At 38.0% G+C, this 19,740-nt stretch overlaps 2 protein-coding genes across 13 annotated transcripts in view; one reads left to right on the top strand and one right to left on the bottom strand.

The window, feature by feature from the left end:
* The window catches only part of Rap1b (RAP1B, member of RAS oncogene family), a 40,532-nt gene extending 28,759 nt beyond the window's left edge, over window positions 1–11,773 (bottom strand). Inside the window, exons 1-3 of one of the 7 annotated variants that reach the window (XM_087192405.1) lie at window positions 11,638–11,766; window positions 8,589–8,705; window positions 6,656–6,747 (exon numbers count right to left, since the gene is read on the bottom strand). The gene's annotated coding sequence lies outside the window, so the exon portion shown is untranslated. Of the gene's footprint in view, window positions 1–6,655; window positions 6,748–8,588; window positions 8,717–11,637 lie in introns of all 7 variants that reach the window. The other 6 variants (XM_021252355.2, XM_021252357.2, XM_021252356.2 and 3 more) reach the window with 6 other exon arrangements.
* LOC147823637 (uncharacterized) overlaps window positions 10,824–19,740 on the top strand; it is a 121,549-nt gene continuing 112,632 nt past the window's right edge. For 2 of the 6 annotated variants that reach the window (XR_015443450.1, XR_015443448.1), the window contains exons 1-2: window positions 11,855–12,117; window positions 16,978–17,051. Coding sequence is in view for 2 of the 6 variants with exons in the window: in XM_087192403.1 (XP_087048529.1) it covers window positions 10,880–11,842; window positions 16,978–17,051 (1,037 nt within the window). In the remaining 4 variants the exon portion in view is untranslated. The other 4 variants (XR_015443451.1, XR_015443449.1, XM_087192403.1 and 1 more) reach the window with 3 other exon arrangements.

The raw sequence follows: 19,740 nt of genomic DNA, 5'->3' as shown, positions 1-19,740 counted from the left end.
AAGATACCACCTCCAAAGCATGACCTTTACTGAGGGAAAGAAGGCTACCAAGGTGGTTTTCGATGTCCAGAATTTAATGTTACCATCAAAAAAGTCACTCACTGATGAATAGGCTACAGAATTAGATAACTATTAACAAAGAGAGATCTCTATAGGTACAAGTATCTGCTTCCATATAGTTAAGGCAAATAATAAATGCAGTTTATGAGATGTTGGGGTAGGGGCATAAGCAATCAGAAATAAGGCACTTAAATACAAGTAGACAAATATAAGGATTCCAGAACAAATCACAACCATTTTTATGAATATAAAAACATCACAAATATTTCTTTTTTTGGTTTTTTGAGACAAGGTTTCGTTATGTAGTTCAGGCTGGCCTCAAACTTGGCAGTGATCCTCCTGCCTCAGCCTCCAGAGTGCTGGGATTACAGGCGTGTGCCACCACACCCAGAATTTTACAGATATTTCTTAATATAACTACGTAGGATGTGTAAGTTTTAAATTTTACAGTGTTTCAATGTATTCAATGAATTCAGAAATAAATTAAGTGTATTCTGTAAGAGAAACAAGTAGCCACAAAACTATTTTATCTCATTTACTGTTAGCTTCTTATCCAGAAGTAAACAGACAATACTTAATATGACTGCCCCCAAATCCATTAAGAAGCCATAAGAATGCCTTGGTTTTAGAATGTGCATTCATAATCTGCATGATTACACATTCTAAATGAAACTTCAGGACCAGAATATTCCTAATGGAAAATTACCTAGCAAATCTGCCAAAAGTTCAGAGAAATATTAACCAGGCAATAATAATAATAATAATAAAAAAAATGGAAGCACAAATTTTCCTTAATTTTCCCTTAATTTTAATATCAATTAAATGTGTAATATAATTCTTAGAAACCTTATCAACTGAGATAAATTGCATGGTATCTTGTAAGACTTTTAAAATCAAGAAGAAACTGATTAAGGTAACAGCTTTCACTATTTAAACATTTTTTAAAAACACTGTTTGCTAGGCACCAATATGCAAAGACGAATATTCACTATTTCCAAACATTTAATTGGGCTCTACAACTATGGCATTAGGTGGTTCTTCTAACCTTTAAACACTCAGCCTCAGCAGTGCATTCCATCCTGTGTTAGTACAGAAAGAATTCCTGGGCAAACTGTTTCTAAGTTAATTGGCATAAAGTACCATACTCAGACCTGTAAGTCTTCCCCAAAGATACATACTAATGAATAAAGACTTTCCAAGCCATTTCAGAATCATTTTATAGAAATTCTTAAATTTATAGGTATCTTCCTTTAGTATCATGTACAGACCCTGCTTCACTTTTATTGCCTTTTCTTAGTAATAGAGCCTAGTCTTTATAAGGACTCACCTCTAAAATACATTTGGGTATTTTGAACATTTACATTGCATACTGATTAATTTTTTCCATGTCTTTGCTAACCTTTTGTGTGTAACTCTTTGATTTAATTTTTTGTTTGCTGTTTTGAGACAGGGTCTTGCTACAAAGTTCAGGCTGGTCTTCTTGATCCTCGGGTCTCAGCCTCCTGAGTGCTGGAATTACAGGCATGCACCACCCAGTCTAACTATTCAATTTAATTCTAACATACAGTAACCTAGAACAGTTAGCTCTCAATAACATGCATCCAGATGAACCATCAAGAGACAGATGCCCTAAATAAAAAATGAGGAACTATAGTTAGACATAGAAATAATTTCAAGAAATTAGTGTAAGACATAGTTTATGATGGGAATTGATAAAGACAAAGCACTGCAAATTTTATACATTTTTTTTTCAATTAAAAGCTTTTGAGTATATGCCAACTAGACTTGGCTAACCATTTGAGATAGTGGTGGAAGTAATGTAGTGTTGTTTTCCTGAAATAGTTTAGAAGGGAAAAGAGATAAATGATTGGATAAACAGAATTACTAAAAAGGCAGTGATGAGTGATCCTCCTTTATATAAGGTGATCAGGAAAAATTGCACCATAAATGTGACATCTGAGCTAAGATCTAATGCTGAGACTAAAGCAGAATTGCAGACGGCTGGGGAAAGAGCATTTTAAATAAAACAAGCTCCAAACCTCAAAGGTAGTAAAGGGATTATGGGGCTAAAATCAGAAAGTACAGTATCGTGTGGAGACCATGGGTGTAAGCTCAGTGGTAGAGCACTTGAGCCTGCTCTCCTAGTACACTCAAAAGCTCTGGATTTGAAGCATGGGGGTGGGGTGGGGGTACAGCTATAGTTTAGTGAACGGAAAGGAGATAAAGATGTGAGGTAAGCAAGAACTAGATTATGCAGGACCTGTAGGCCATGATAAGGAACTGGTTTTTTAATTTTACGCCAATGGGGGAAAACTGGGACCAGAGGGGAGAATATCACATGATCTAATTTACATTTTAAAGGATTTGCCTGTGTCTTCTGGGTAGACTGATGAGGGGGAACATAAGAATGGAAATTCCTTAGAAACCTAAAGAGATGACTGGCATAAACAAGGGTGGTATCATAAAAACACACAACTGGACAGTTCAAAAAGGCCTTAACAGCCATTTAGCCACACTTTCTTTACATAAAGATAACTGTCTTAAGAGTTAATCTGATCAAGTTTTCATGGCCAGTGACAGAAAAAACTGAAACCCAAGTCCCCATTGTCAGTGGGATCAACCACTAAACCATGCTATTTAAGACTATAGGGTGGAAACAAAGGTTCAAAACTACTGTAGTTAAAACAGGTGGATAATTTCTCAGGTTTCTCCTCATATCCAAAGGAACCCACTAAAAACTTAGGATAATGAAATGTCTTACCTGAGCACCTGAAGATTTCTGGGGAGCAGAAACAGCAATAATACTCTCAACTCAAACTGCTTAGTGACAAAACTTTAAGACCACAATCTCTAAACTGGTAGATAATGCCAATTTATCCTCTACACAGGCCTCTCCTGTGGATAAGATCAACCAAGCATCACAAGTGCTTTTCAAAGTGGGGTTTATCATTCCTGTTGAACCCAGACTGTGAAGTGAATAGCCAGTAAACAGTGGCCCTGATCATTCAAACAAGAACCTCTTAATCACCATCCTCACACTCCTTTCTGTTCTACTTCCTGCCCTTCCACCTCTTCATTGCCTATTATCTTCATCATCACTTGTCTAACAACAGAGAAAAAATGTTATGAATGCCATTCTGTCCTTAAAAACTTGCAAAGCCTATCTTCTCTTTGTTGAACGATAACAAAATAACAGGGCTCATGAAGAAAAAAAAAACACACAAGTATAAAAACGCTAAAATAGAAGCTACTGCACTCAATTTTTCCAGCTAGTAACTCAAAACTGCATAATAACTAGTAGCAATCTTGTGACTAATCTGGATGTCCTGGATATAAAACATGCTAAGTATGTTTCCTAATTCAGAACTGCTAAAAAGAATAGCTGAGCAGTTAATTGCTTAACATAGGGAGCAATAAAGCTCTTTAACTTCCCCCCTTCCTTACTGTGGGATTAGGCAAAAGTTGTATAATGTGTCACCCAACCCTGAAGTTAGCATTTCATACTTACTCTCTAAACTACTACTCTTGTTCTCTCCTCTGGTGTCAACCCTGTCCTTTCCGTCAGTGGTGTTTCAAATTCAATATTCATTTTCTTAAAACATATTTATCTCTAGAAAAAAAGTAGTAATAAACTTCTAGGAAACTGAGCACAGTGTAAACTATAATTTACCCATCATTCTTACTGCTTTCATAATCTGAGACTGACTGCTTGATCCAAACACAGGTTAGCTTAAAAATCTTTAAACTTTGGAACTGTCTTACCACAGTTTATAAAAATAGCTCTTAAACAAGCATTGCTACAATTTTTTTTTTTTTTGAGACAGGGTCTTCCTACTGAGCTCAGACTAGTCAGGAACTTGTTATGTATCTTATCCTGACCTTAAACTTTTGATCCTTCTGCCAGTCTCCTGAGTGCAGGAATTATATGCATGTACCACCATGCCCAGTGCCAAAATTGTTTTAAATCATTCTGGTGGTGTTTTAAAAAAGTATTTACTTAAGGTAGACACACAAAATTCTCAGGTCAAAGAGATATTATTAAAACTTAAAGGAAAAAAAAAAAAAACTTAAAGGAAGACAGGAGAGGGGGCATATGCCTATAGTCCCAGCTACTTGGGAGGCTGATAGGGGAGGATTACAGGAGCCCAGGAGTTTTAGACCAATCTGGGCAACACAGCCTGTCTCAAAAACAACAAATAACACCTAGAACTCAACAGTCTGCTCTGAGAATAACACCAAAAACTGAATGGTCTGCTCTGAGAATATTGCAAAGAAATTAAATCTAAAACAATTATATGTTAATAAGGGATTCCAAGATAAAGCACATGAAAACACAGCTTCACCTTTGCCTATCGTTACCAACCCTTAGGGCCCATGCCAACAAAAATAAACAAAGTAAATCAAAGACATTAAACACAGAATAAGGCATAATACAAAATTAAAAACATCGAACAAACAAATATTTATTTTAACAGCCTATTTAGATAAATGTGGATAATCTTCCTTGATATGACACCAAAACTGGACAATTGGTTGCAATACAGAATGGGAAACCTCATCAGACTTCATGTTCTCTGTAATACTAATATCCACTGGTCTAGCCAGCACTTTAGAAGGAAATTCTTACCCATGCATGATTTTGTAATTCATGCATTGGTTCTTTGGAAAATACTGGCTCACAATTACACAGACTTTTCAAGTAAGGACTCATTTCATCATACATTTTTTTTTTGGTACTGGGGATCGAACTCAGGTCCTTGCGCTTTTGAGGCAGGTGGTGGAACCACTGAGGTAAATCCCCGGCCCATTATACATTATTTTTAAAATGTACCTTAGTATCAGGAAAATCTTTTAAAAATATTGAGAGGCCGGAGATTTAGCTTAGTGGTGCTGCTGCCTGCCTCAAAAGCGCAAGGTCCTGAGTTCAATCCCCAGTACCCCCCCCCCCCAAAATTGAGAAATTGTCAAGGGCCCAACAACTGATACAAGCTTTCTAAAATTCTAACCTTTGCTTAAAAACAACTTTTTGACTGTATTTTCCTTAAAGCAACAGGCTCCCTGAGAAAATATCAGTCTAATATGTAAGTCCAAATAATCAGTTTGTGGTTAAAATGGTAAAATTAAGGAAAAACGCTATTTCATAAAAATGCAGCTGGTTCAGCTTTTGAGAATCAATCACACAAATACTTTTTCCTAGCAACAACCACTATACAGTATGCAACCAAAATGTTTTAAACATACTTATTTTGTACAGTATATTAAAAAGATGTGTACAAAGTACAGATTTAATTTAAAACTGCTTTCTAACTTCTTCATCACGGGCACGTAGGTGAAACATTTTTTCCTTTTAATTGCAAGTGCATGGCAGTGACTATTAGTACAGTGTGGTGCTCTATTCTGATTTGATTCTAAGGCACCATTGTTTCTATGCCACAGGTACAAATGTCAATACAGTGAAAAGGCAAAGAACATCTCTGTGTTATTATAAAAAGTTCTGTACTTATAGACTCCCGGAAAATATCTACAGAATCTTCACTTCCTGGATTCCTTGGATCATAGTTTGAAAATCAATGAGATAGACAATTCATTTTTAAAGCTGTTCAAAATCACAAATTATTCTCTTTAGTTCTTACTCAGGCCCTAGTGAAGATCTTAAGCAATGCCTATAGGGGCAGTGGTGGCAAACCTACAGCCCATGTGCCACAGCAGGCTGTTATTATTAAAGCTCTAAAAGCCTCACCATTACTGTTACAGGTGGAATAAAAGCTTTAAAGAACAAGAAGTAATGCTACATTAGCATATTCTTTGTGGTTTATAAAACATTTCTAATACTCTTATTTAATCCTCAACAACTCCATCACTGTCACAGACTAAGAAAGGAAGTAAGAAAGCTTTAAAGGGAAGTATGTATTTTGCCTAAAAACATCAATGTAGTGGTGGACTTACAGGTGATACTAATTTTCTTCTTTACACTTTTCTGTATTATAAACACTTAAATACATACTTGAAAACTCAGTCAACTTTATCAATACACATTTTGTGTAATATCAGTAATTCAATAAATTTTAAGAGCATTAAGAAAAAAAAATGACACATTATTATATAATTCATCCCTATCCTTCTTTTTTATCTATATAGTACAGAAGTCAAAATTTCACAGGGATTCCTGAGTTTTACAATGGTTACTGAGCTCATCCATAACTAACATCTTAGAAGCAGTTGGGCATGGTGGTTCACACCTGTAATCCCAGCACTCTGGGAGGCTGAGGCAGGAGGATCATAAATTTAAGCCCAGCTTGGGCAATTTAGTAACACCCTGTCTCAAAAATGAATGAATGAATGAATAAAATAAAAAAGGCTGAGACTGTAGATCGATGCAAAGCCCAAGCTCAATCCCCAGGTACCACCTCCCCAAAAGCTAAACTGCAGCTATAAATGTTAACATATTAATAGGATTTCATATTCACTGTAACTTAAGACATAAGGTAAAAAAAAGCTGAATCCAACATACAATACCACTTAATATTCACTTATTTTTGGTTTTCTGAGACAGTGTCTTGCTATTGTATTTTAGGCTGGCCTTGAACTATGTTACCCAGGCTGGCCTTGAACTATGTTACCCAGGTTGGCCTTGAACTTGCTGTGATCATCATGCCTCAGCTTTGAGAGTGTGCCATCAGGCCCAGCCTAGAAGGATAAGTTTGAGAAGACAGATAATTAGATACCATTTTCCATTTCCTCTTCAGAAGTTTCCCTCAAAATTACTATTAAATGGACAAAATGAAGATGGGAATATAGTTTAACAGCAGAGTGCCTGCCTAGCATACATGAGACCCTGCCTGGATTCAATCCACAGCATCATCAAAAAAGGAAAGACAAGACAAGACAAGACAAAACATTATTTGCTTTCATCATTTTCCCCCTTCCCACAAGGCAAGGGGAGAAAAACAGGAAGCAGAAGTAATCCACCAATGGAAAAAAAATCAGTTCCCTGTATATTTTCAAAACAAACTTAAATTTTAAGTGAAGGAGAAAAATCTTTTTATCAAGTACATATATGTTTACTGAAATAAATTTCAGAGTAACTACAGAAAAGCTACCGGAATTTAACTTCTGTGGTGCTTTTAATGAATATTCTCTTGCTTTAAACATCTTTATTCAGCTATCTGTACATAGTTAAAAGACATTTGATCCTTGTCTAGAAAAGATCATTTGGCAAGTTGTCTCATGACAGCCTAATCCATTTTAAACTGAAAAAGGTCTCACTGATCTGTATAAAACAGTAATAAAAGCAAAAGTATAAAATAAGAGTATAGTAAAAGATTTAAGTTTTGGGAATCAGATATAAAATTCATATTCAGAACATTTACTCTCTATGGTTAAAAACTACAATTTTCTATACAATCAATTTTAAGCAGTGATACTTTAAAATATTGTCCTTCTGTATAATAAAAACCAGATGGAAATTCTGCAGCTCATGCTGCAAATATTTTTACTTTAGAGAAGTAATTTAAATGTTATTTTAAACCCCCCCCCCCCGTTTTCATTTCTTTTAGAGTTGTCTTTTTTGTGTGTGTGGTGCTCAAACCCAGGACCTTGTGAATGGTAGGCAAGTATTCTACAATTGAGCTACAATCAACCCTTTTAAAAAATAACTCAAAATTTCCTTGGAAACAATTTAAAATGTTTTGATTCTCCACTGATATGTGCGTGGCGGGGGCTTTCACAATTTTGGAATAAGTACAGCAGTGTTATGAAGTATGGAAAGTAAGGGATATTCTTTTTGCTAGTGGTCAATTTTCAAATATGATTTTTTTTTTTTTTAAAGCAGCCCAAAAGTTCTCGAAAACATTTTCATTTAAAATAGAAACTCTATGCCTAGAAAGATTAGCCTTGAAAGTCAGTATTCTACTGATACAAAGTACAACATATTATCTAGCAGGTCAGTTTTTACTATAAATGGATATATTCATTCTATTCTTTGTACCTAATGATCCCACTGTGTTCATTAGATTTCCAAAGAACTAATAAAAGATTGAAGTCCTCAAATGGTAATACCTTTGAACACCATTGCAAAATATCTATGAACACTAGTTTTTAGCACAAAACATGGTACAATCCTCTTGTTTACAAACACACACACAGATGAATTAAAAGTTTTGTTTCCAATGTTAAAATGAATCATGGCATTCATTATGATGTTTATTTCTTAAATTATTCTATCTAAAAAGTTCAATTTGAATGAACTAACCAGTAAAAACTTCAGCATAATCTCTAAGATCATAGAAACTTCAAAAATAAACGGAACGGCCAGGCATGGCAGGAGTTGCCTATAATCCCAGCACTTCTGAGGCTGAGGCAGGACTACATAGTGAGACCTTCTCCCAACAAAACAAAACAAAGTGTGGGGGGGGGGGGGACAAAAGGCATACATTTAAAGTGTTAGAAAGCTTAAGATCAATTTTTATCAAGTCTTTATCTTTTCTGAGACAGTATCAATATGTAGTTCAGGCTGGCTTGGAACTCACTAGGTAAGCCCAGGTTGGTCTCCACTTCCTGGAGATCCTCTTGCCTCAGCCTTCCCGAGCGCTGGTATTACAAGGATCCATGACCATGCTTGGCTCTCCAGCTTTTCTACAGTGAACCTGTAACATCACTGGTATTGAAAAATCAGCTTCTGAATATTTAGTTCACAAACAGTAAACTATCCCTAGTCCCAGTTAAATCTACACTACAAATCAATACTCATCCCCTTTTATCAACACAGACACACACAAGGACATATTTTATATTTTCAGGTAAATGATTTGGGCAGTCTGACAAGGAATCATAAAATTACTCATGTAAACTATGTTATAGGGGGGACAACACCTTTGTAAAATCATATTTTCTCTGAATCAGATCCAAATTCACAGATTAATTTCATTCCCTCAACAAGTATTTATCAATTACTTAAAAGGCAAAAAACCCCAAATGTGAGCTTTTCATCTAACTTTTAGACTTTACATTTAAAATAAGATACGTATAATTAGTCCTCATAGGCCATATCTTTATATAGGCCTTCCATCAATTAAATTATACAGGAAGATACATTTGAAAGACCATTATATACATAGGTCAGTTAAAAAAAGTTATTTCACCTTGCTAGACCTTCCATATAGTGGTTCTTTACTATACTTACTTTCCTTTTACACAGCCAAGAGAAATTATTGGAATTCTGTCAAGGATTGAGGAAAAAATGAAAATCAGTCCGTAAGGAGATTCCAAAGGCAATGTGGAAGTATTTCTTTGAAAGGATTACGCTTTTCTTTTCAAATACACATTACTTTGCATGTTCATTACTATTATTATTCTTAACATTTTAATCCTAAACATTACTTTTACCTAGGCCAGGTCCTAGGAATGAAGAATACTGTGGAGAATAAAACAGATCAAAGCCCTATCCTCATGGTGTTTTCATTTAACTAGTATTGTCTACATGCCTCTATTGGCCAATGATTTGGGACATATAAAAAGCAAACTTATGTTCTCGGAGTTTACATTTACAAACACATTATTATAATAGAAGACAAGCATGGGTGTCATAGAAAGAGAGATGACTTTCTTGGGGCTGGGTGAGAAAACGTAAAGACATAGTAGTGATCATTTCACGCCCCATACCACATTCTAAAACTAAGTTTAGTATTGGACTCTTCAGCTGTATTTTGATACACGGCACATTAAAATCAAACTGGCTATACATGTGTTTCAACAACGTACTTTGGGGCTTTCTCAAACAAGGATGCTTCACAATTTATTGTGAATGTCAAGAAAATGCAAGTAAATATAATGTAGTGCAAAGATTAAAGGAATGGATGGCGTCAAATAAGACTACAAGATTCTGTGTCCTTAAACAAAATTAGTCTCCTGAGTACATATTAATTAACTCTCCAAAAACCTGGGAATAAAACTACCCAAGGGGTTATTCCACACGATTTGACTAAAGTGCTCACTTTTTTGGGTATATGATGGGACTAGTAATCTCTGTAAGATTTAACTCACTATAAAAATGTCATATTTCTTCTTCCAGGGTGCCTATGATGGCTAGATTACTGTCCTAAAAGTCAGCAGGCCCACTAACTGGTTATCTTATCTATTCTAGGCCTCAGTTTCCTCCTCCATAAAAAGACAGGGTGGGACTGGATGATCTAAATAGTCCCTTCCGGCTCATATAAAGTCCTATGACTCCATTATGACTCAATGAATACTATTTCAAGAGTCAGCTTTGAAAAAAATGATAAGAGTTTGAAGTTAAATGAACATCTCTTTTTAGGTTACTTCTTGCTAAGCTCTTTTTGAGTAAGACTAAACATCATTTTAATTATTTAAAAAAGGGTTGAAAATAAAATTTACAAAGGTAGAAGCTTTAATAAGGTACTTGATTACATATATGTGTATATATATCTACATATTAGCTACATACGACCAGCAAAACAAAAATCCAACTAAACTGGATTTTAAAATCACAATTTTCATTTCAGTGTCCACTTTCAACTCTGTACAAATATGATTTTCCGTTACTGTAATAGAGAAGTGCTTCTATTCATGCTAATCAGGAGTTATAGGATCAAAATGTTTTCTAAACTACTGAGAGCGTGCAAGGGGGACAAGCGAAGGGGAAGCAAACCATCTGCTCAAACCGCAAGGACGATCTTTTCTCCAAAAGGGTTGGGTTCTCCCCACCCCCCGAAGAAAAATCCAGAGGGCCTGGTTCACTACGAGTACTTTCAGATAAAATTCATGGCGCTGTTAAGCCAATTTTAGGATTACACACATCGAGATGGCGAAAGAGACGAGGTCAAACTTCCTGGATCTTTTTTTCTCTCTCTTTCTGTGCAAGAAAAAGAGATTTCCTCTTGCTGACGAAGGGAAAGGCCCCTTTAACAGTTCTTCTCTACACGGTGGCGGCTGCCAGACTAGGTGGGGCTCCCTCCGCTGCCTTCCTCCTGCCACTTCCCGCAACAAATGGAGCGAGTCAGCCCCATTTCAGGCAAACTTTTTCCCTGTCAGGCTCGGGCCCGCAGGGGGCCGGGGAGTGGTCCCCCCCCCCCAAACGCTCCACGCCCCGGCTCGGGGCTGGTCAGGAAGCCAGATCTTCGCAAAGGACAACTTTTCTGGTTTCCGTTCTAACTTCACTCACACCCGGGAGGGGACCGAGGCGGCCGGCAGAGGAAGGCGGGCAGCGGGAGAGGCGGCGTGGCCGCGGCCGGGAGGGAGCGGCGGGGGGGGGGGGGTCCTCGGGCTCTCACTTCCTCCGCCATATTTCAGACATTTGACCCCTTCCGCAAAGCGCGCTGTTCCCCCGCGGCGGCGGCGGCAAAGGTTCCTCCTCGCCGGCCCGGGAGGCAGCGCTACCGCCGGCCGGGCGCCAGGCCCTCGCGCCACCTGCCGCACGCACAGGGCCTCCGCGGGGGGCCCCGGCCGCCCCGCTCGGCCCGGCCCGGCCGCGCCGCACCCCGCCCGCTCCCCTCGGCCGGCGCCGGCCCCCGCCCCGCGCCGCCGCGCTCCCCGCAGCGGCCACGCACGCACTCTGCGAACCTCTCACGCTGTCACCGGCTCGCCGCAGCCAGCGTCACCCCGCGCTCCCTCCGGGTCGCTGCTCCCGGCGCCGCGGCGCTCCTGCCGCTGCCGCTGCCGCTCGGGCTGGTTTACACGCCTGACTCTGGGCGAGGTTTGGCGGTGTCGCCTTGACGTCAGGCGTTCAGCCTCGCTCTCGCTTCCGCCCGCGGGCGGGGCGCAAGGGGTGAGGGCCGGGAAGGGGCGGGGCCGCGGGCGGGGTCCCGCGCGTTGGTTCTCGCAGTGGAGTTCGCTCCGGCCTGCCCCTTGCACCCGGGGAGCTCGACCGGGTTCACGCGGTTCTTTAGGTCATGCGACCCACGGTGCTTCTCCCGCCTCCGCCGCCGCTTGAGCTTCGCCGCCGCAGGCTGCTAGGTGGGCGGAATCGAGGGCTGGCCTCCCCCACGCGCGCCCTGCCGGACCCCAGCAGTTAACGGAGTGCAGGGCTTGGAAACCCAAAAGGTGCCTCTTAATGCAAACGATAATTCAACCACCACCGCCTCCGAACCGTTGGTGTTCGCATAGCCTTTTGTGCTGGAGAAGTAGCTCGAGAAGTAACTGAGAGCACGCAGTGTCCACGCCTAGATCTCTCTTGCAGGAACCTAGGCCAGGACAGTCTTTTGAAGAGGCATTCGTCCTGAATTGACAAGTGTTTCATCCACTGGTGACTTAAAACCCGGGGAACCCTTCCAGATTACTCCGCCAAACGTAATAAACAAATTGATGATCCCCGATTGAGCTGATACCCTGTACCTAAATTAACAATTTAAAGAAAATAAATTGCACATTAAAGTGCACAACTGGGGCACTTTAGTGACTTTAGAGAGTACCCGTAAGTAAGTAGGTCTATGATGTGGCTTCAGGGTGCCAAAAACCATTTTCTGTTCCAAAAATGTCTTGTTCTGAAAAGCACAAGAACTTACCAAGGGAACCTACCATATCCAGAGAAAAGATTCCTTACTCTTAGCATGAGAAACTTACTGGGTTTTTTTTCTTTTCTTGGAAGTAGTTTGGATGGGAGATTCAGAGCAAAGTGCCGGGAAAAGTAGGGGTTGTTAAAATATTAACTTGTACTTAATTCAGTACAAATTATCCTTGAAATAAATTTTTATGAACTTTGATAAATTTGGAAAATAAATGAAATATGATTAATTTCACCCCTTTTAACAATACATAATAGTTGATCAGATGTGACTAAGACCTGTAATCATAGCACTCAGAAGACTGAGATAGGATTGAGAGTTCTAGCCCATCTTGATCTACATAGCTGAGATCAAGGCAAACCCATATAGCAAGGCCAGTCTGACTACATAGGGAGAACTTGTCTTAGACAAGGAAACAAAACTAGGAGAAACCAAGAAAGAGTATATATATGTATATATATGCACACATGTACATATATATATGGTGTATATGTATCGCTATGTATATTCAGAGTCCACCAAAAAATGTATATACACTTCAAGAAAATAAAAATAGTGTGATGTTTTTCAACAGATGGTGTTACTCTGATATGGGGACCCTAGAGAATGTTGTATATCACAGAAAACCCACTACACTGCTGGCCTTTAGAATAGAAACTGAAAATGCATGTGCAGCAATCTTAGTGACCAAGGTTACCCAAGCAGCAGTTTGCTGTGCTAATAAATGTCTAGAAGCTAATGGCCACAACTTTGAGCACCTCTTGTAATTGTAGAGCCCAAAGATAACTTTCATTAATCTCATGATGTCTCAATAACTTTTATATTAAAATATTTGTACAAGTTTTTTTCTTCAAGTGTGTATACATTTTTTAGTGAACTCTAAACACACAAAACTAAGCAAACTTAAGTTAAATAAGAATGAATTATAATTATCTCAACCGTTTTGCATTTGTATTTTCTAGGTATTTTATAATTTAGGTTATTTAAGGCTGGGATGCAGCTCAGCAGCACTGCACTGCCTGACAAGTGCAAGGTCCTGAGTTTGATTACTGGTACTGGAAAAAAAATGAGAAACAGGCCGGGGATTTAGCTCAGTGGTTTCGCCGCCTGTTGCGCAAGCGCAAGGACCCGAGTTTGATCCCCGGCACCCAAAACAAAAAAAAAAGAGAAACAATTTAGGTTAATTAGATATGTTACCTATTCCCATAAGTTCTAGTTTCTTACAGAACCCCTTTTAATGGAAATTTCAAAGGCACTTAGTTTCAAGATTATCAGTTCTGAATGAATGAATTGCAAATAAATTTGACTTTCCTATCTCATCAATTGCATGAAAATTTGAGAAGTCAGAAAGCCTAAAGTTTTTAGCTCATGGAAGCAGTGTTATTCCCTTTTTTAACTTTTTCTTTCTTTCTTTCTCGCTCTCTCTCTCCCCCTCTCCCTCCTCTTTTTCTTCTTTCTTTCTTTCTTGATATGAGGATTGAACCCACGGCCTTATGCTTGCTCTGTTGTTGACTACATTCTCAGCCCCTTTTTAATTTTGAAACCGAGTCTCATTACTTTGGATAGGCTGGCCTTGACCTTGACTTCTTTGGTTTCATTTTTGGCCATCTACAATCAATCTACCATTAGCTAGGAAAGAAAAGAGTTAGTATTAACCATAAAATTTTGAGTGTTTTATTTGTAGTGGTACTCCTGTTTTAATTCAAACAAGTTTCCTCTCCCCTCCTCTCTTCTCTCCTCTTTTCCTTGTCTTTCCCTTTGCTTGGTTTCCTTTCCCTTTTTCTTTTCTTTTGATACTGGGTCTTTCACTGTTGCCCAGGCTGGCCTCTGACTCACCACCCTTCTGCCTCAGCCTCCTGAGTAGCTAGAATTACAGGGTTTTGTTCTTTTTTTTTTTTCTAACTCTCTTTGACTTTGGGCAATTGATTTTTTTCTTCTTCAGAAAAAAGATTGAAACTAGAATTTTAGATTTTGAGAGAGTGTGTAAATAGTTTATTTTAATTAAAAGTACATTTATCATCTCTACTAGGCTGAGAATCATTGAACTTGTATTAAATTTTTTATCACTATGCAGAGGATACCAGAATCTCCATCTTGTAATACTGAATTTGAATCCCTGTTCCTACCCAGTTCCTTGACATCTTAACCAGGATATCCCACTGGCACCTCAAACTGGTCATGTGTGCAAATTGAACTCATCATCTCTGTCACCACACCAGTTTGGTCTTCTTTGTCAACTGAATTTAAAATTACCCATTCTTCAAGCCTGACACTTTTCTTTTGCCTATTCTTGAATAATCAGTCAATTGGCATATCTATCAGTGATTTAACAAGGTCTTTCATCGTGTCTCTGTTTCTGTTAACATTGCCACAACTTCTCAGCTCCCAGATCTTTGCAGCCTGGTGGCTGCAGGCTGTTGCTGCTGTGATCCATTTTTCACACTGTTGTCACATGCGTTATCTTAAAGCACACTCAGGAAGCCCATCCTTCCGAAGAAAGCCTTCAATTACTCCCCTCTTCTTATATCTCACTTTTCCCTTTCATTTAAAGCTGGTTTGCACTCAGAGTGGACTTTTATCTTGCCCCAAAAAATAGCTTCCCTTTCCTCTGTTGTATGTAGGTAATTTTCAATGCCTAGAATATCACTTCCCACCTCATCTCAGTTTGAAAATACTTGGCTTGTTATTCGAGCCTGTTATTCCACCTACTTTGTTTAAGAATATTTTTTCTGATCCTTCCAACCTAACATGGCCTCTTCTCTTTTGAATCCCATAATATCTTATTGCTCCTTTCTTTTGTTACCTGTGTTCGATCTTCCTACTAGGATGAGGGTTTGCAAACCTTTTCTGTCAAGGGTCAGATAGTAAATATTTTATAATTTGTGGACCAGATGGTCTGTCTCTGTTGCAGGTATTCTACTATACAACTAGTCATCTCTGTGAATGTAGCACAGAGACAGCTGTAGACAATATGTAAAGAATGGATGTGGCTGTATTCTAATAAAACTTTATTTATGGACACTAAAATTTGAATTTTATATAGTTTGCATGTATCAAAAAATAGTATTTTGAAACTGATGAATAATATAAAAATGATTCTTAGCTCATGACTGAATAAAAACAGGCAGCAGACTGGAGTTGGCCAGTGAGCTATAATTTGCTGAGCCCTGCATTCAGGCTGGTTTCATACAGTTGTACAGGCCTTGTGCATATAAGGGCCAGTGACTGATTTAATGCTCAAATGTCACTATTTTGATATTTTTAAGAATTTTAAAACAAGACACCTACATCTTCATCTTGTATTAGGTCTCAAAAATTATCTAGTTGGTCCTGTCTATAGTAGAGTATAAGATCTAGACTAGGATGTACATTTCTTTTAAGATTGAGATAAATATTTCTTATCTTTGTCAGCACCTGGCATGCCTTTGTTGGTACCTGGCATGATGTTTTTCACATAATAGGCATTCAAGATCTATTTGCTTAATTTTCTGTGACAAGGTACTGTGCAATAGTGGAGAGTCAGTGTTCAGCCTCACCACTTGTTAACTGAACAGTCTTGAGCAAATTATGCAACCATGTAGAGTTTTAGTTTTCTCATCTATGACATGGAAGTAATAACATCTGGTCTGCAAAACTGTTGTAAGATGAGGTGTAGAAGATAGTCAAGTCTCAGCCCCAGGAACAAGAAGAAGTTTAAAGTTAGTTTTTCCCCTTTTAGAGAAAGTAAACTAACAGCATACCCATTATTGTTGTTATATTTTACCTGAAACAATATTTCTGACACTTCTAATTTTTCACACTCTATACTTTAAAAGTTTTACTTCAGGGCTCTAGAGATAGCTTAGTGGTAGAGTGCTTGCATAGCATGTGTGAGGTTCTGGATTCAACCTTGAGCACTGACGAAAAAAAAAATTAAAGTTGAAATGACTGTACTTCATTAATTTCGTTTCAAAAATACACGAAAGTTGCTGGGGATTTAGCTCAGTGGTTTCATCGCCTGCTGCACAAGTGCAAAGATCCGAGTTCGATCCCTGTACCAAAAAAAAAAAAAAAGTAAATTTAAAAGTACACGAAAGTACAAGTAAGCACATTTTTAAAATCCCAAATTTATTATTTTCTTAACTGTTAATGATTATTAGTATAAACAAGAGTCATACTATTTAACTTCCAACTAAGCTTGGTTAATATTAATATGAATGTTTATTAACCTTAAGTATTGTTTCATTCACAAATAAACAATATTGACATTTGAGCCTTTCAAAGTACTTTATTACTAATTTCCCTTTTGTGATTTTGTGTATTCGTACACGTGTGCATGCAAGTGTTTGCAGCTGTATGTATGAATATGTGTATGTGTATATAGTGTATAGAACATAAGTCTGCTTCTGTATCTTTGCAGGAGTTGGAAGTTGAACAGAATAAGAAGGCTGCTTACTGGATGCAAAAGAGGAAAAACTATGGCTTAAATTTCCAGTGAGTTTCATTGTTTTTTTGGTCAAAGATTGTGTTCCATGCTCTATGCAGTTGCGTATTTTATAAATCCAACCACTTAACCACACAGGAGAGCAGGTAAGAGCACATTAGACAATTGCTAGTATGGGAAAACAACTCAGGACTTGAACTCTCTTAAGGTACTTTGTATACCTCTAAGATTTCTGTTTTGGGAAAACCAGGTACTTGGATATAAGAAAAATGAAGCAGTTTGGCATGTTTTCTACTCTGTAGCAGCTGTAATAACTGCTTATTCATCTCAAGATATATTTCAAATTCTGCCTGTTCTCTATATCAGGAGTTGTAGGCTTGACCACCAAACCTGCCTATACCACATTACATAAATCTTACAGTTTTCTAATTTTTTTATTGCTGATGTAAGGAACAGATTATACCTAAAATTTCTCTTCTGAAGCCTTAGCTGAGAAAAACCATAGAAATGAAAATGACATTCCCAGAGCTATCATGTAAATGAGCATTAAAAGCAGAAAAGCATTGAAAAAACCAGCTTTATGAAGTATCCTCTGCCATGAAATTTTCAAAAGCAATTTAAAGGGCTGAAGGCGTAGCTCAATAGTGGAGTGCTTGTCTAGCATGTGTGAGGCCTTGGCTTTCAGCCCTAGCACTAAAAAAAGAAAAAAAAAAAAGAAAAAAAAAAGAAATAGAAGAAAAGCAATTTAAATTAACAAAAATTTCAAAAACCATACATAAGTCTGTCCAGAACTGGGGCTTTTCGCAGCTCAAACAGCTAATATGCCAAAGATGCTCAAGAGTCAGGGATCTCCTGGGACTTTATGATTAAAGCAGCAATTGTCTTCAAGTCCCAGTAACCAGCCAGTCCTGTACATGAATCACACACCTTAACAATGATTTCCAAATTCCAAGAGATAGGCTTTGTTTTTTTGTTTTTGGTGGTACTGAGGATTGAACCCAGTGCCTTCTCATGAGCTACATCCCCAGCCGTTCTTCTTTGTTTTGTATTTTAAGACAGAGTCTTGCAACATTTCCCAGGCTAGACTTGAACTTGTCATTCTCCTGCCTCAGCCTCCCAAACTCCTAGAGTGCCAGAGCCACCACACTAGGGTCAAGAGACAGGTTTTAACATTCTGATACAAGGTAAGAAAGCTAAAGGTTAGAAAAATCAAGTGCCAGATATGAATACATGACAGAAGTGAAATTTGTGTCTTACTTTATCTGCCCTCTTTTGACGTCATCCTGCCCTACTTGTGCCTTTATTAATACTGTTCTTTCAGCAAGAAAAAACAACTCTCCTATTTTGTATTTATCTAAATCTTAGTCATTCTTCGAGACTCAATGTTCTCTCCTCTAAATTTCTCTAATAATTGTGTATACCATTCATTTGCTACTAATATACATTACCTAAATTAAATTGCTCTTGCCTTCTCTCTATCCTGAGATTCTTGAGTATTGAAACCATGTCTTACACTTCTTTGTACCTAATATACTTTATACCATTATGTATAAGAAGTTAATGTAGTTGGAAAGTACTAATCTTGGTTAGAGTCTCCAAATTGATCATAGTGGATTTGTGACCCATGGCAGCTATTTAACTTTCCTGAGTTTCTTTTTATTAATTTTTAAAATGCATATAAAATATTTACAATGCTGGGCTTTAAAAAAGATTTAAAATAGGGGGCCAAGTATTAAAGAAGTAGGGCTGAAGTTGCAGCTCAGTGGTAAAGTGATTGCTTAGCATTTGCAAGGCCCTGGGATCAAGCTCCAGCACTGAAAAAAAAAAAAAGAAAGTAATAGAGAATAGCAGTTAGGCAGACTGGCTTCAGAGTCACACCAGAAGTGTTCAAATATGGCCTCCACTCATTTTGAGGGATTTATATCTAGTGCCTCATGTTGTAAAATAAGTACAATAGAACCATGTTATGGGGTTATCTGTGCAGATTATAGTATGAGTAGGATAGTGTCCACTATGAAATAACCACTCTATAACTATTAGATATCATCACCCAGAAGATTTTCAATAAGTGTGAGCTCTTGATACATTCTCTGGCACAGTATTACTTCGTGTAACCATAGTAAGAATACATAAAATGCTTATCAGACTTTCATTTTGCTTTACTTTGGAAGTTCTCAATTAAGGATTGTTTGTGTTCTTTATATCAGTAGTTTGTAATTTGAAAATATTTATGCATTAGAAGCGATGCTTTAAAATTTATAGCCTGTGTGAATTAAAATGTGACTTACTACAGAAGCTCAAAAATAATACCTATTTTATCCATAAATGCTGAAAACAGTTTTAAAAGTACTATTTCAATGACTACTTATCAGCATTTTAAACACCACTTCCTTAGTTTCCACATTGCCTCATTCTCATGCTTTTTGTCCTTTCTCTCTGGCTGCCCAATCTCAGTATCTCTTCAAGGCCTTTAAGGGTTAGAGTCCTTTAGAGCTTGATCTTGGGTTCTCTGGGCTAGCTTATGGTCTCTGCCCTGACTTTATATGCCATTTAAATGTCAGTGACTCATAGATCTGTATCTGTGATCCAGACCTCCCTGCTGAGCTCCAGATGCCTAGAACCAGTTGCCTCCTGGAAAGCTTTCCTTATTTGACCTTCCCAAACTGCTCTTCCTCTAGGAATCCTAGTATCAATAAATGGCACCACTTCCCTAAAACAGAAAGCTGATGCTTCCTTCCT

The sequence above is a fragment of the Heterocephalus glaber genome, unplaced genomic scaffold (genome assembly GCF_053883595.1).
Source record: "Heterocephalus glaber isolate CG9 unplaced genomic scaffold, H.glaber_assembly_v1.0 deba00001571, whole genome shotgun sequence".
Classification (NCBI taxonomy): Eukaryota; Metazoa; Chordata; class Mammalia; order Rodentia; family Bathyergidae; genus Heterocephalus; species Heterocephalus glaber.
The sequence above is the reverse complement of the archived record's forward strand: the minus strand, read 5'-3'. Positions and strand labels throughout refer to the sequence as shown.